The 17,500-nt window shown below is 37.9% G+C and overlaps 1 protein-coding gene across 1 annotated transcript in view; it reads left to right on the forward strand.

Annotated features, from left to right (window-relative positions):
- The window catches only part of LOC135222196 (uncharacterized), a 208,696-nt gene that overhangs the window by 78,906 nt on the left and 112,290 nt on the right, over positions 1-17,500 (forward strand). The window contains exon 2 of the mRNA XM_064260347.1: positions 15,345-15,468. Coding sequence (XP_064116417.1) covers positions 15,345-15,468 — 124 coding nt within the window. The remainder of the gene's footprint in view (positions 1-15,344; positions 15,469-17,500) is intronic.

Here is a 17,500-nt window from a genome sequence, read left to right on the forward strand (position 1 = left end):
TCCGAAGGTAAGAGCGAAGAAGAAAGTAACGAATTAATGAAGAAATTCGCATTTGTCGGGCTACCATAGTCTGAGGATTAGCATTGGGATTAACGGCGTCACCAGAAAACTTGGAGCTTTCCTTTGAAGCTACCCGTGACTCCCAGAACGTTACTGAAGGAAATCTGGAATATAAACGAAAATTTCATTTGTTTTGGCTGTGTTTAAATGCAACTGTAAGGTCTGACTGGTGTGGTGGTAGAAGTTATATTTTCAATTACATTGCTTTAAGACCAAATGAAAGTAATTCTAATACAGTTAAACATATCTTTTTAATAATTTTTTTAATGTAGTATACTGATTATAGGGTTTGCAGTAGGAGGAGTTTAATGATGTCTGACAACACCTAAATAAAAAAAAGGCTGGAGCCGCAGGTGAAAAATGAGAATAAACCCAGAAACCCGAAGGAAAAGGTGACGTAAAAACGAGTTTCATTTGTGTTACCTGCGTTAGCATGTCTGTCACGGGTTAGGAGTTTGATTTTGAGTTATAAACCTTTCTGAGGTGATATAGAGGCAATGCCCAAAATTTTGTCTGGGTCTGTCAAGCAGCTTGGATTTCTATAGAAGCTAAACATATATACAAATATTCACTTATATACATATATATAGATCACAGAAATCTTGTCACCAGTGTATCTTAGATATGAAATAAATTTGAAGTTAACTAAACTGAACTTTCCGTGACAACAGATGTTTGCAGGGCAATAGAATATCTTTTCTTCAACCCCCCCCCCCTCTCTCTCTCTCCCTCTCATCTCTCTCTCAATCTCTCTCTCTCTCTCTCTCTCTCTCTCTCCTTACAAATATCGTTGATTTTTTTGTCGTTTTAAACGTTACATTTCAGTATCGAATGCTCTGGTGTATCACCTTTTATATATTTATCTTATCATAAGTTCTTGTCTTTTCTTGCCTGTATATTTCCTATTTCCATATTTATTGATCTCTTGGATTTGTACCGTACTAACACGAACACATCACGAATCATAGTAGTAACCATAGCAATAATAATAACAAAAGAGGAAAGAAAGCAACGAGAAAATCCAGCCACTCATTGGTATTCAGGCTCCACAAGAAGACCCCCGATAACCTCTCTTCCCTTATCTGGAAAAGCAAAATAGCCGCAATTTGTGGGACAAAAGAAATTTGGTTATTCTAAGTTTCGTGGGAGCGCGTGTCTCGTGAAAATTCAAATCATTGTTTTTTTTTCCATCTTTCGTAAGTGTTGCAAAAATGTTTTTATTTGACGAAATTTGTGAATGTGACGCTTTTCATGATTTGTTGTATGTTTTTATTAAAAGAACTCATTAGAACAGTGAAGCTTTACATGGCAATGTTATCTGCCGTTTTTCGTAAAAGCTGTTATGAGCGGTACATTCATTCGTTTCTAATCCTTTCTTTAATCATTCTCTACCTCCAACCTCAATCCAAACCCCAACCCTAACCCTAGTCCCAACCGCGTTTCTTTTTATAGAGATTTTTGTTTGTGAAGATGTTAGGCAAGGGGACAATAAAGCCTTATATTGTTTATTTACAACTGCAATGGCTTGGAGAAGCGCACCATGAGAGTCTCAAGGGAAAAGACAGCTGGCGCACTGATTGCTCTCTACTTTTCTTGGCTTGTTCGTATAGTGTTTTCACGGTGCATGGAACCAGTGGTTATTCAGCAATGGGACCAACGGCTTTACGTGGCTTCCGAACCACGTCAAGAGTGAACTTCTATCACCAGAAATACACATCTCTCACACTTCAATGGAATGCCCGAGAATCGGACTCGCGACCAACGAGGTGGCACGCCAACACCATACCGACCACGCCACTGAGGCGCTTTTCTCAGCGTAACGAGAAAGCCTTCCAAAAGTCATGGTCAGTTACCGCATTAATTAATATCCTATCAAAGCCCTCATCTTCTTCCGTATTGACAGAGGAAGATGGGGAATTCTGCATTGTCCATTTAGACTGGATGAAAAATTTTCAGATTTCACTTTAGGGGGTACGGAATGTTAGGAGCAGGCATCCATGTCAACTAGTTAATATGACCCCTACTGAACGTATTTCAGGTGGATGCCCCCTGATTTAAGCTTTTTAATTTTTTTATGCCACAAACAAAATGGCGGACAAATACAAAATGTATAACTTGGAAAATGTGTGATAACTTCAGTTGTACTGAAGCTGTGGTTCTGAAATTTGACATATATCATTGCAGCAATAACAGTAAAGTGTCCAAGAAGTATTAAGCCATTCCATAACGAAATGAAAAAGTTATATACAGATCAGTCACAAAAATGTACAAAAAATGCAAAACTGAACTCTGTTAATTTTCAAATCATGCGACTTATCTTGACTTTAATTGTGGATATGTTTCTGCAGTTTGGTATATTTTACTCCAGTGATACCAGTGAGATGTCCTGCCAATATAATGCCAAACTATACATATTTGATAATGTTATGTGCATATTTATATACAATAGTCAGATTTGACTATTGAAAAAAAGGGGCCATATGTTAACCTTTACCAAACATATGGTTCTGAAATGTTGCATTTATGTCTCATTGATACCTATGAATTATCCTAAATATATTGATGCAGAGATATTTCATGCCACACACTTCCTCTTGGGAAGTCAAGGTCCTTGAGTGTCCCTCCTGAACTCTGAACTTCATCGTTTGGAGAAAGTCACTCGCCAATCTTCTCGAAAAGATCCTAAATTCACAGCCACCTTGAATGAGATGATGTTTACCTCAGATGATTAAGTGTCTGACGAAGCTTCTGCCCAAGATATGGCCTGGATTCTCTCTCGCATCCATGGCTCCAACAGTGACGGTGTGCCAGTGTGGACCGGCTTCAACCAAGTTACGACACAAGACAAACACGAGCTCTGCACAATCGGGTATTTGCCTCTCCTCAACGCCCCAGCCCATGAGATCGACATGCTGTGGACAGTTATGATGTGATGCCTAAGGATTTCCAACGTTATAAACCCTGGCCAGTCCACAGTCATCACTCTGGACTAGACGCTGTACTGCAAAGCCAATGAAATACAATGGGCGAACAAAAATTAATGCAAAATGATATTCTTGCGACTTGGGGGGTTCCACATTGTCAAGAATTTCATGTGTGTGATTGGAAATAACTTTGCAGACTCTGGTTGTGCTGAGATGTGGATGGAGAGTTCTGTCTTTGGAGAGAATACAGCTCAAATATAACATGCAGGCCAAATCGTACAATGGGGCTGTTTGTGCACATAAGCTAACATTAAGCTGTTTGGAAAACACTCTGGTCGACATTCATTGCATGGGCTAAAGATCACCAAGTAGAAGAAGTAGAGCTCCAAACATTATCAGTCCACATCGTAGAAGCTTTGGAAGCACATAATGAGGAAGATGTGACCAGCAACAAAGTCAAAGCACTGAAAGACACAGTTCAGCACTCCAGAATAACAAGACTGTTGGACGACCTCCAAGAGACACAACTACCCACTTCCAGATTTTGGGTGATGTACATCAAAATGATCCCCATCTTGTTGCAGTTCCTGCGTGCAGAGAGAACCGGAAACTGGAACCTACATAAATCGTCCTTTGCGGCAATGTTACCCTGGTTTGCTCAGTATGACCACACAAACTACACTCTCTGGGGAGCAGTTTATCATACTGACATCATGATCCTTGGAACAAGCCACCCCGATGTTCACCAGGATTTCATGAATGGAAATTTTGTGGTCAAAACAACCAATAACACATTCAATCAGCTATCGACGGATTAAGCCTTTGAGCACATCAACAAAGTTGGCCATCTTGCCGGTGGTCTTGTAGGAATAAGGAGATCAGAAGGAGCAAGAGTCAGTGGTGTCTCACATTCAATAAACAGAGCAGAATTGTAGACAACACAAGCACCATGATGGACATGCATGTTACAGATGAAGACTACAACCCTCCTATGTAAATGAAGCCGGACCCTCAAGATTAAAGCGGGACAAAGAAGATGTTCAGGAGATTGTCGACCAACTGAAGAGGTTCAAAATTTTTCAACACCAAAATCCAACTATTGTTGGCCTGGCCACTCAAGATGTAGCTTCTCATTAAATAACGGAACGTCTCCTGACAGCAATTGCAAAAGGGCAAGACAAATTGAAAGAATTTGTGGGCTTACGTCTCATTACGAAAAAACTTGGATTCCATGACAAGCTCAGACGGTCAAAAAGCCTGACGCTGAAAGCATGTATCAGGTCCAGAACAAAAATTCGGCTCTGAAACAAAAACACATCAAAGCAGACCGTAACCTCTTTCAACGCTTGCTTGTTTTGAAAGAAGCTGGACGCGAGGTGGACCTGAAGGAAATCCTCAGCCATGAACTTTCGCATGTTCCTCTATCACTTGCAGACATGTCCAGAGCAATGCGATCCACAAACAAAGCAGCTCTCGGAAATATCCTTCAGACAAGAATAACTGTTGAGAAACAACTGTCCATAGCAAATCTGAAAACTTGTGTAATCATCGATGGTCAGGCACTTGTTCAAGCAATCAGCCAACCTGTAAATGCCCAAAATTTTGGACAACTCACAGACCGGTTCATCGCCTCTGTCTTCAGTCACTGAAGTGACACTTGCTCCAGAGTAGACGTCGTGTTTGATAGGTATGAAGCAAACCATCAGCGACTTATCTGGAGAGCTTTGGTTCCAAACGGGAACAGCAAAACAATGGAGCTTTGTTGCTGTGCACACTGTAGACCTTGATCCAGCTCTCAGCCACAATCTTCCAGCATTCCAGTCAGCCAATTTTGTGGCATTGGCAAAACAATAGCATGGACAACGTTCATCAAGAACTGTCCCTTACTGGACGGGCTCGGACGCAGCACACTTACTGAAAGAACACTGACAGATGTAGAGAGCTTCATCTGCAGACTGTATTCAAACAATGGAAACAACACAAACATTAATGACGTGCGTTTCAAAATGTTCCTCAAAAGTTACAAAGAATCAGAGAAGTTGCCACCAACCTGTTCTTCTCTGAAGCTGTGCATCAAGCGAGCACACCATCAGTGTACAATTTGGCTCTCTTCACTGATCGCACTACCAAATATATCTTCCCAATGGGAAATGGATGGTATAAGGACGATACAACTGGAAATATACTTCCTCATTTGATGAGTGATATACCATTTCCATTAGTTCACCTCAAACTTTCACAATGCCAGTGTAAAAACTGCGAATCCCACGGATGCAGTTGTCGTCTTAAGGAGCTGAGATGTACTGCGGGTTGTGGTTGCGCTGACGGAACTTGTCGAAATCATTTGGACAGTGCCCAAGATGACTCAGACTAGACCATGGAAGACTGATGTCGATGTTAATATTATCCCAACACAGTTTTCCTTAAATCAAAAGAACTTCATTAAAGCATGTCCGTACATTTGTACAAGCTTAAGTTGGATTTTCAGAGCATTTTATTCATGTTTGTCTCTCCATAGGGAACGAAATAGGTAAGATATTGCTTAGATCTTTTGAGGATGTGTGTATTATTATATGTTCAAATACAGCAAATTCCATTATGTTATCTTAAATAAATACAAATTTACGTCATTTTATTAGCATCCGGAGTTTTTGATAATGGCGGCCATTTTGATTTGGCTGTATAGTATTTAAAAAGGCCAAACTTAATGGGCATCCACTTGAAATATGTTCACTATGGACCACTTTTACAGCCTGACATGGATGCCAGCTCCTAATATTCCGTGCTCCCTAAAGTGATTTCTAGGCCCCTGTTCAGATTTTGCCTTTGATTTTTCCAATCAGAGGGAACAATAGAAGGCATTATGGAAATATGCTATCTGAAGTTAACGTATCTTTACTCTTATAAGATGTATGTGTTACAGCACTTGAAGTGCTCTAACGCGACAATAATAATAATGATAATAACAATAATAGTTTCTGAAACAGCAATAATGATAATGAGAGAATACAGAGTCCTGCAGAAAACTACAGACCATCCAAAGGCTTGAGAAGACGAAGGAGTGAGGAGAATTCCGACTTCTCTTACAAACGCGATAATTGCAGAGTCGTTTGTAACATTAAAAAAACGACTGTATTTTTTTCTTTTAAATTATATAAAAGCTATGGAAAAACACATTTCCATTTGGCATATTGCATTCATGCCAACCTTTCCCTTACATCTGTTTTTATGGAAAAAAAAAATGTAAAAAAATCTTGTTTTTCGGAGCCAACAAGAGCATTTCGATATTAGAATTCTTCCCTGTTTTTTCCTTGCTATTGATGTGTTACTTCAGTTTCATTTTTCGGTTCTTTTCAGTCATTGCACCTTTTCTATTTTTTTCATTGATTAATGGATATAGCACAATATAAAAGATAGTAGACCCAAAATGAGCTGTTATAATAGTAATTGGTAATCGGCATACAGGAGGATGGAAAATTTATAAGAGATGTTTGGAACAGCTTACGTTCAGGACTACCTCAACATCAGTGAGGGCCCACTCGTCCCTTAAAAAGTGGTAAGAAATGCAGAGGAAGGTAGGAATTCTGCATGTTGGGTAAATGGTATGTGGCCATTGGGGCTGACAGCTGATTCATATCTGGGCTTCATTACCTCTAGTACAGTACCTACTACTGACTATTAGTGACCATTGTGCATCTGACAATTACTGACTAATAGGCGAATGACGATGACAGACTATTAGGCTACTGCTTCTAGTAGTCTTATAAATAAAACCAGTGAGGGATAATACAGTAATAACCTATTTAAGAGAAAAATGCAGATAAAATTAGACATTAGTACAGGGACGTGAAATTCTATGTTCTTCTATGACCTTTTCATGGGAGGAAACCAATTAAAATGTGAAATGGAAAGTAAGGGTGGGGCCCAAACCCCAGGGATGTAGGATGCATTTGCAGGAGAAGTGATTGATCAGTGAAGTCTCCAAACAATCTATCAATGATAATAATAATAATAATAATAATAATAATAATAATAATAATAATAATAATAATAATAATAATAATAATAATAATAATAATAATAATAATATACTTTATTAAAAGTAATGGCTACTTCAGCAGCAAGCCATTACTTTTAATAAAGTATGCTTGAGAGAGGATCTGCTTCCTAAGTACAATAATAATAATAATAATAATAATAATAATAATAATAATAATATAATAATGATATTATTATTATTATTATTATTATTATTATTACTTATTATATTCTATTAATATAGTTTTTGTTCCGATATTCTAAATACGTATTTAGAAACTCACCTTGAGATATAACTGATTCCACGATAATTAAGGATCATCATCTCTCCTCGCTCCCTACTATAAAAATTATACTCACGACAATTACGCAATAATTACAGGGTAATTAAATAATTATGTGCTTTTTTAATCCCTGTCCTGAGGGGACGCTGGAAGGTTGACAGATACGCAACTTGAGTCGATATTATCTAGGTCAAACCGAAAAGGATGAAAATAAGTAAGAAACTTAATTTACATTATATAGTCAACTCTCTGCTTTGTAAATATCGCGGAAAACTGCTTTGCCCTTACTCAATGTAAAACTTTATAACTAAGTTTTCAAAAATATAATTAACTTGCTGGGATTTTGAATCTTTCCTCTTCAATGGAAAAGACCTTTGTTTTTCAGCATTTTAAGGACTCTTTTCATTATTACGTCTATCCGCTTGATATTGCATTTGCTTAACATACGTACTAATAGACACTTTTCTCCATTTTCCTTTTCCTGGGTGAACTTTTAAGTGCACCTCGAAAATCACGTATTCCACAGAAATCCAGCTGCTCTCTAGACCCATTTCCACGAAACTGTCTACTTTTCGTTTTTTTAAGTTCAGACGCACACACATTACAAACAGTCCATATCCTCCTGTATAAACTAATGCTCCATTTAGACCAACTTGTGCGACCATCCTTTCTCCTCCTAATTCTTTTTTCGCTTCTTTCAGTTCAGGCGTCAGGCATTTAAATCAGACCATTTCCGCCTGTATCAACTACCCCTGCATTCAGACCACCCTATACGACCATTCTTTCTCCTACTTGCCAATTCAGGAACTGTCAAACATCTTCATTATCTCTCCCTCTAAATTTTTCCTTATGCCACCCACAATTTGAAACACACAATCCGTGGATTAACAGATCTGTCTTCTTTCACGATTCATCTCAATATACAATTTTCTTGATGAAACGTTCCCACTCAAGACACAATCACTATGATTACAGACTTTATCTGATGCAAGATTCGTGTTTGCTACTGTTACAACAAATTGTTTTACTTCAGAGGATGCTATTATAAGAATTTCTGCTATCAAAATAATTGATTTAAGGACGTTGAAATATCCGTTTTTACTCTGAAGCCAGATTAATTTTCTGTTGTTCTATTTCTACCATTTCCTCAGGGAATTACTCTACTGACAGCTTTTAACGACCCACCCTGAGAGTCCCTTTGATGACCCTCCAAGCTTTCATCTCCTTCTAGCTTTTTTTCTCTCTCTCTGCCAGGTCCATTCCGTAATTGCGTATCGTCCTTGTAATCACTTCTAACGTTCCAGATCTGTCTCTGTCTCTGTCTGTCTGTCTGTCTGTCTGTCTCTCTCTCTCTCTCTCTCTCTCTCTCTCTCTCTGACCATAATTTAAACCACCCAGAAGTTTTCAACTCTTAACTCTGTTCGCAGACAAGTATCACGTGTTTCATTGAATATAGTGCCTCCTACTTCGTTCAGCTTGTTTTTTAAAAAATATGTATATATATATATTATATATATATATAGATATATAATATATATATATATATATATGATATATATGTGTGTGTGTGTGTGTGTGCGTGTGTGTGTGTGTGTGAGAGAGAGAGAGTGTGTGTGTCTGTGTGTTTTATATGATATATATATTCATTGACTGATAGAAAGATATATCTTGAGAGATAACCACACGAAGTGTAAATATGGCAGGACCGCGCGTAATGTTTTAATTTTATGGGTCACATTAGTAAGGGCCGTGGTGTAGGATTTCAATCGAGAAATGTCCATAGAGCTAGCAACGATATCCCTGAGGACATGCCGAAGGGAAAAAAATACATGGAAATATATGAATTGGGACTTAAAGACGCCAGTAACCTAGGCACGAACGGCAGAGCAAGAAAAACAAAAGCCACAAACAGCTGTGAGTTTTCAGCTGTGGGTTCTATTGATAAGTTGAAGAAAGGAGGGGAAAGAAAGACAAAAGCTACTTTATTCAACAGAGTTATGGCTGACCTTATAATAAACAGCACTCCGTCTTCTTAAAACAAGCTTGCTTATTATTCTTTACCTAAATAAGGCTCTAGTTTGAATATACGACGTTTTAAGGTAAGAGAAGGGCATCATATCCTCCATTCTTTCAATATGAAGGCATGTAGGCACAGACACTTATATACATGTCTAACTAAATCACGAAAGTGATTCAGTTATACATGTGTGTGTGCGTGTGTGTGTTATTAGTGTGCTTATATATATAAATGTTGACAGATCCTATAGGTCAATAGATAATATAATGGGGCATTGTAATATAACCCAAATGATCCATGATGGAATGTCAGACTGTGTTGGAGTGTTTAAGAAATCTCTTGGCAAGAGAACACGTTTCAACGCATACCAGGTTTTTTGGTAAACTGTAATTCGCGAAGAAAGGAAAGTTATTTGGGTCTTGGAAATCTGGGTGGCTCACGTAGTTGCGAGTGTTGACCCTGTTGACCTGGGTCATATCACGGGACTTCTACGCCACAGGAATTGGCGAGACGATGTTCTAGAATAATGAGCAAGTTCATGAGTGTGCATCTAAAGGGGTTCGTTAAAAGTCATATATTGAATCGCGAGTGCAGATGGATTATTCAGGCAGTAACTTGAATTGGTGAACGTTCTACCTTGTGGAGGGCGCTAGACTTTGCCAGTAAAGATGGATTTGTTATAGGTCATGTGATAAGGAAATGTCAACAGATAACTATGCATCTGGCTCATGACAGACTTTTGACATTATTTTAGGGAGGGCTTAAATGATTAGTGTCAGAATGTATTTGACAGTCTGAGTGATTGAATTTTTATTCACTTATTTGCTAGAAGTTACGGACAGTCTTTGCCCTTGTCTTCTTTAATGTTTTTTTTTTGCCATGTTAAGTTTGGGGAATAAAATTGTATTGTTGGTAGAACATGAGTTCGTCTAGCCTTTGAGTGAAAGGGTTAGGAAATGGGTACAACTATTCCTAGCTGGACTGTAATGAACAGGGATGACCGCGTTGATTTTAAAGTTAGGATGTTGCTTGAGCTTTGAGGCTTAGGATTTTGATAATAGAAGAAGCCAGGAGATGGATAACAGTGGTGACAGCTGTAAACAGATACACAAGCCTCCAGAGAGACGGGTCCGGGCAATCAAAATAGGTTTCAATGGGCAGGTTTGTAGGTAATATACATCAAATTTCTAAACTGAAAAAATGAATCTATTGTCCTCTACATCAAAGCCCATTCAGGCACCCTTTCCTTCCCTTTACATGTCTATTATTTTTTTTAATTCGCAGTTAGTGCAGTGTTGTTACTTATATCATTCTAGTTTTACTTCTTCAAAATATAACTTCGAAAAGTATAGACATTTTCTATGAGGAAATTCCTCTTGTCATTTGAAATAATCAGCTATGTACTCGTATATACTCAACGGTTTTAGTTTTCTGTAAAAAAAAAACTATTGTGCCGGCCTTGTCTGTCCGTCCACACTATTCTGTCCAACCTTAGGTCTAAAACACTACTGAGGCTAGAGGGCTACAAATTTGTATTTTGATCGTCCACTCTCCAAACATCAGACTTAAAAAATTGTAACTCTCTAGCCTCAGTAGTTTTAATTTTACTTAAAGTTAAAGTTAGCCATAGATCACACACCTGGCAGTATTGCTAGAGCCATGGGACGCATCCTCACTCTACCGCATCTGGGGAGCAACTGGAGAGCTCCCGGGTCATAGTTTGGTGGCTTTATAAAGCAACATATGTTGTACGTTTATTTTTCATGTGCTCTATAATTTGTTTATTTATTGCATAGAGGCGTTCTATTATCTAAGAGCTAAAAAGATGCTCTTGGTCATTTAGCCTGTTTCATCGGAATCTCTGAATAGTACAGGTCATACTGAGATCAATGGCAGCGCCAATAATAATAATAATAATGATAATGATGATAATAAATGAACTCGAAATCGTAAATCTTAAATTGAGAAGTCTAACCTCGTTGTGCCAAATGACCTTGATGAAAAAGTCAGTCAAAAGATGTTCTCTTTACCTGTTCGATATATCTGAATTCGATAGGAGCTTCCAATTCAGATAATGGCAAGTCGTGGTGTCAGTTTACTTCGAACAAACATCGACTATTGAAACCTAAATTCAAGGACTTTTATTTTCCGATTTTTAGTTTCTTCTCAAAAGACTAAAGACCATCCATCAAGTAGTAGGATTTTTAATCGCAGCTGATGATCCATTTTATAACAGTAAATTTTAAAGCTGAAATTACAATCTTGTATATCATTCGCGTGTAACTCTTGAGCACACTGGAAGAGAAAAATTATCAGAGAGAGAGAGAGAGAGAGAGAGAGAGAGAGAGAGAGAGAGAGAGAGAGAGAGACCTTGCCTGGTGTTGCATAGGTCAGTGTAATTTGAACATTGTCAATTTTACGTTTACCTGACAAGACAATAGTTAGAGGACACAAGCGACAGGAAACTCCCGACAAAATTTTCACTGCATTAACGCAAACTTGAGCGAATCAGTCAGCGGCGCAGTCAATATGAGCGTCAAAATGTCAGATCTCGTCTATTTATCAGTCTATTAATGTATTTTTTCTCTTTACCTGCTCTTGTTCATCACGAACATCCTATGCTTTGGAAGCTTGAAGTTCAAGTCAATGGCCACTGTGGGCTTGTTCCAATTGAATAGAGCTCATCTTCTGAATAATAACATGGCGTGTTCCGATCTCCAGCTTATTTGTGACGCGGACAAGATTTTCCTCTGACGCATAAGTTGCAAACATTATATTCCTAATTTAATGTGACTTGGTTTTCGTAATTAATCAATACTCATAATTAGTACTACCCATACTAACGACAAGGATCGAATAAAAAGGATACAAATTAAGCACGTCCATATATTCTTAGTTATAAGTGGAAACACAAAATAACTGAACAGAAATAAAGCCTCTAAATTCACTACATCGAATAAATTAAAAAGTGCTAAAATATACGGCCAAATATCCCGTTGTTTTACCCACGAACAGGAAAAAAAATACGTTGTATTTATTAGAAATAATTTTCCTGTACTGTTTAACAGCCACATTATTTGTTTCTTACATTTTCATTCTAATCAATAAATCATAAATATCCTATCCTAAATTCCTGTAACTTTAACCCAACGCAAAAGACCTTTTCAGGCCTTTTTAGGCTTTCCCAACCCGTCCCCCACCAACCCCTCCCCAACAACGACAATGTACTTTGTAGGCTTACTCCCGGAGTAAGCGAAAATAATAATAATATCCGCAGTAGGAAATAATAGGAAATATTTCAGCACCCTTAAAAATCAAACAATAACGAGATATGATTACAAATTCTAGTCAAGCAATTTAACGTCGCAGTCAAATAGACATATTGAAAAGAAATGTTTTTCATTCAACCGGCATATTGAAATGTCACAAGGCAAAAATGCTCTACCTCTAGCCGACACTGGGAACAATTAGCTAATAGATAAATACATAAACGAATCTATTGCTAAACAAACATCAGCAGTACAGAATATCAGAATATCAACGTACACACAGAGAGAGAGAGAGAGAGAGAGAGAGAGAGAGAACACTCCATATACAAGGGCATAGCAACATTCACACAAAAAAACATACACACACACACACACACGAAAAATCGTCTGTATAGAGATATCCGGCTTCAGGCTTATACTATATTGAGTCGAGAGGTATCAAATCTCGAGATCTTTGGAGACGAAATCCTCGGGTTCCTGCTGAAAGCTATCGTCTAAGATCCAATTTCTCGAAGTAATGCCCGAGACTCATTCAGCCCGAATTTCATCATCTGTTAGCGATTCTCCTTCTCCTTCTTCTTCTTCTTCTTCTTCTTCTTTTTCTTCTTCTTCTTTTTCTTCTTCTTCACTGAAGAGGTATTCTGCTGCCACGTGAATTTTGGGAGAGATAAAATAAAATATTTGAATGTCGCGTCAAGCGTTGTGGCTTCTATATCGGTTTTATTGATAGCGAAGAGTTTTGTGCATGTTTGAATATATATATATATATATATATATATATATATATATATATATATATATATATATATATATATATTGTTAAGAATCCCTCTTCCTAAGTGAAAAAAATTTTTCAATTTATATGCCACAATAAACGAGTCGGTGTCTTCCATTTTTCTATGGGCTTTCTTTAGTTTGTCGTCCATTTTTCTACGTGCTCTCCTTACTTCAAGTGCCCGAAGAAGATGAACGCTACAATCAACGAAGAGACAAGTAAATTCATCAAATAGCGATTAAACATATACAGCATTGTTACCAGCTGACTTCATGATTTATAAAGCTGAGGTTTTTACTTAAGATGCAAACAGGAAAGTGAAGTTCATTTTACGGACGATTTTTCATATGGATGAGGGGCAAGAATAGTAAACTGATCAGATTAAACCAGTCTCTCTCTCTCTCTCTCTCTCTCTTTCTCTCTCGTCTACTTTGGTAGGAATGCAAGGGCCTGTGACAGAGCTCTGTGTAAATCAGTTGGGGAATCCCTTTGACACTATCAGTCGGAAATTCCTCGTTTTGTTAATATTGTCCTCTGTTTCCGTTGTTCTCTTCATATTGCTGGAAGGGTAATCTTGTGTGTTTTGTTTATTATTACTTTCGATATTGTTGACTGATTTTGTAGATAATCTGCAGTTACCGGCTCCACTAAAACCGAAAGTCTCGCTCTTGTTTCGAAGATTGGGTCAACACGTAATTTAATAATAGCTAGGAACGGCTCTGGGCCAAAGTTCTTCTTCTGACTTCTGTTATGGTTCTCTGCTTTGCTAACTGTTCTCGTCGTCCACCAGACTTTCATTTTTCCCAATTACCTTCATGCCAAGATCCTTGCAATCTCCTCACCATGCAGCAGGAACATTTATAACACTGAGCGGTTTCATTCCTCCTGCACTGATATGGGAAGCTATGGGCTCTTGCTCTCTTCATTGATAAGAAAATGGAAGAATTGCTCTTGAAAACTCTTGAGACTTTCTTTACTACCGAAACTTTCCTCCTGTCTTACGTCTTCTGACCGCTTCCTTAATTTTTTACTCTTCGCTCTCATTTTTTGTTTATAATTATTTTTCGGCCACTGATCTAAGAAACTTGGAAAGTCTCTTCTTCTCTCACCAGGCCTTGTAACGCCTTTCTGTACATTGTCGTTCTACAAAAAGGCTGGTTTATCATTCTGGAATGAAATACCCTTTTATTTCTTTCCTCTTTCTTCTGTTCCCTGTTACGCAAGTGCACTGGTTTCGTGTATATGTATATACATACATACACACACACACACACAACACACATATATATATATATATATATAATATATATATATATATATATATATATATATAGATATATATTATATAATATATATTAAGAATGTATATAATTGCGTGCGTTATACATGTATGAGTATGTATAAATAAGCAAGGTTATTGCGTAAAAACTGCTACAATTAAAAGCAATTTTTGAAGATTTTAAAAAACTATTATTGCGGGATGTCATTAAATTTAATTATCTAACTAACATTATGAATTTAAAGTCCTGTTTTATTACAGATGTTATCTATCTAAATTCATATGGTTCCTTTTACTGCTGTTTTCAACTTTCTTAATCTCATTCTTCAGTCTTGTGTTAATAATGAATGAGCTGCTGACAATTCGAGTAATTCTCAGTATGAGGGGAAATAGAATGTTTTACATGAATAATCATTCTAAGTATTGCTTTCGATTTAACAATTAACTGAATGAAAAATGCCTGACTTTATCCTAATATTCACAAGCGTTGCTCGTCATTAAATAACACCTTTTATCTAAATTAAACACTCTAATCATCGGTTTTCCCTCAAAAAAGATCGTCATGATAATACAGAATAATTATTTTCACCAATCATGCTTATTGTTCCCTCTCAAACGTATGCAGAGGCATATTGTCATGAAACTCTCACTCAGATAAAATGTTGTCCATTTAAAGTTTCTCTCTCTTCCTCCTCCAGGTATATTACTTGATCCTGGCTGTGACTTTGTGGCAGTATCCCCAGACCCAGAATAATGAGAAAGAGGAAGAAGAACACGAGAGTGTCCTCATGGACCGAGAACAATATCATCACCATTTCTCTGGTAAGTGCACATTGTCTTTATATTATGCTCTTCGTGGGTATGTAACGTGGGCTCGTGAAGTCTGCCAAATGCTTCGCGCAGGGAATTATAACAATGCTGTAAAGTTGCCTAATTCTTCCTCCATGGAAATAGAATGGCATAGGAGAGCTGCCTAACGTCTCCACTAGGGAATTAGAATGGAGCAGTTGTGCTGAGTAATGCTTCCAACAGTGAATTAGAACGGCGGAGTAAAGTTGCTTAATATCTCAAGCAGGGAATTACAATGTTACAGTAGTTGCCTAATGCTCCTATCACGGAATCAGAGTAGCCCAGTAGAGTTGCTTAATATTCCCGCTAGGGAATTAGTATGGGACAATAGCATTGTGGAATTTTTCCAACACTGAATTGGAGTAGTGATGGTGCATCACATTAAAGTTGCGTTATAGGCAGTAGGGAATTAGAATGACTCCATAGACGAGCGCAATGCTTCCAATGAGCAAGGTGTAGTAGAATTCCCTAATACTCGATCAAGGGATCCCCAGCAGAGAATTTCAATGGAACAACAGAGTTATATAATGCTTCCATCAGAGAATTAGATAGATGGCGTAGTTGTTTAATGCTTCCACCCGGAAATAAAATGGTACAGTAAAGTGATCTGATGCTTCCAATAAAACACGTGAATGGCAAGACAGCGTTGCATTAACTTCTCCGGCATGAAATTAGAACAGTTTGGAATTTCTTAACGCTTCCTATAGGAAATGTGCTAGACAATTGACTGAGGTTGTGGCCAGACGTTAGCACCTCTTGGCGGTCTTGTCATTGTTTCTCTACGTATCCTGTCATTACAATATGTTCAGACTTCTGGTAACAGTTACCTCAGAATGACAGGTCTGGTTCAATAAGCAATTTTGCTCCATGGCATAGTAAAAGTGAGGTGGTTATTTATTTTCAAAACAAAGAAACCTCCTCAGGGATAGATGTCAGTGATATGAGAAAAACGATACCAGGCCACATTCCACCAAGTTGCGTAACCCCTAGGAATGGTGTACTGAAGACGCCCCAGGCTTCCAGCAAGGAATTAAAATGGGGTGGTAAAGTTGCCCAAAGGTTCCACCAGTTATTATTTAAAGGTGAGGATGTAAAGTTAACTAATATTTCCAGCAGGTAGGTTATGTGAAGCAATAATGATGCTGAATGTCTTTTTGTAGGTTTCGTAGATTCAAACAATTCATAAAACTCTCTTCATCAGGCTTCACTTTTAAGCCAAAAGAAATAAACTGGGTCAATAACAGATGAACTCCATCCAATGTTGGAAAAGACGCGTATTTAACCTTACATTAGCACCCTCACTCAGTCACTCACTTCGGTGGCTCTTGGGCCTCTTGGTGGCCCTTGGCCGCCTTGCACCAAACCTCTCCGCATTCCCCTGTTGAGCGCTGCATCTCTCCAGTCACTCTCAGGATCCTCCTCCACTCCCAATTCTCTTAGATCTCTGAACACAATATCTTTCCATCTCATCTTCGGTCTCCCCACCGGTCCTCTCCCTTCTACTGATCCTTCTTTAAGCATTTTAGGCATTCTGCTCTCTTCCACTCTAACCACATGTCCAGCCCAACGTATCCTCTGCGATCTTACATAGTCAGTTATTCGTTTGTCGTGTCGTCTTCTACAAACACCTTCATTTATATCGTAAATAGGACCTGTTATTCTTCGTAAAGTGTTATTTTAAAGAACTGGTCGTCTCTGTTCTTGGCGTATAGTAAGTGTCCAGATTTCACAATAATATAGTGCTATTGGCCTGATAACGGTGTAGTAAATTCTTAATTTGGTAGATCTTGTGCTGTTTCTTCTCTTTAAAAGATGTAGACTGAAAAAGCGTCTGTTCCCTGCTGTAATTCTAGCCAGAATTTCTCTCTCGATCTCATTTCTGGATGTTAACATAAGTACTTCCGAAATATTAAGATTTCCTCTCGTTCTCTATATCTACCATATTTTGTTGTTGCTGTTGTTCGTTGTTGGTTGTTCCTTGACAATCTCATCATTTTGGTTTTAC

Source organism: Macrobrachium nipponense, chromosome 3 (assembly GCF_015104395.2).
Source record: "Macrobrachium nipponense isolate FS-2020 chromosome 3, ASM1510439v2, whole genome shotgun sequence".
NCBI lineage: Eukaryota > Metazoa > Arthropoda > Malacostraca > Decapoda > Palaemonidae > Macrobrachium > Macrobrachium nipponense.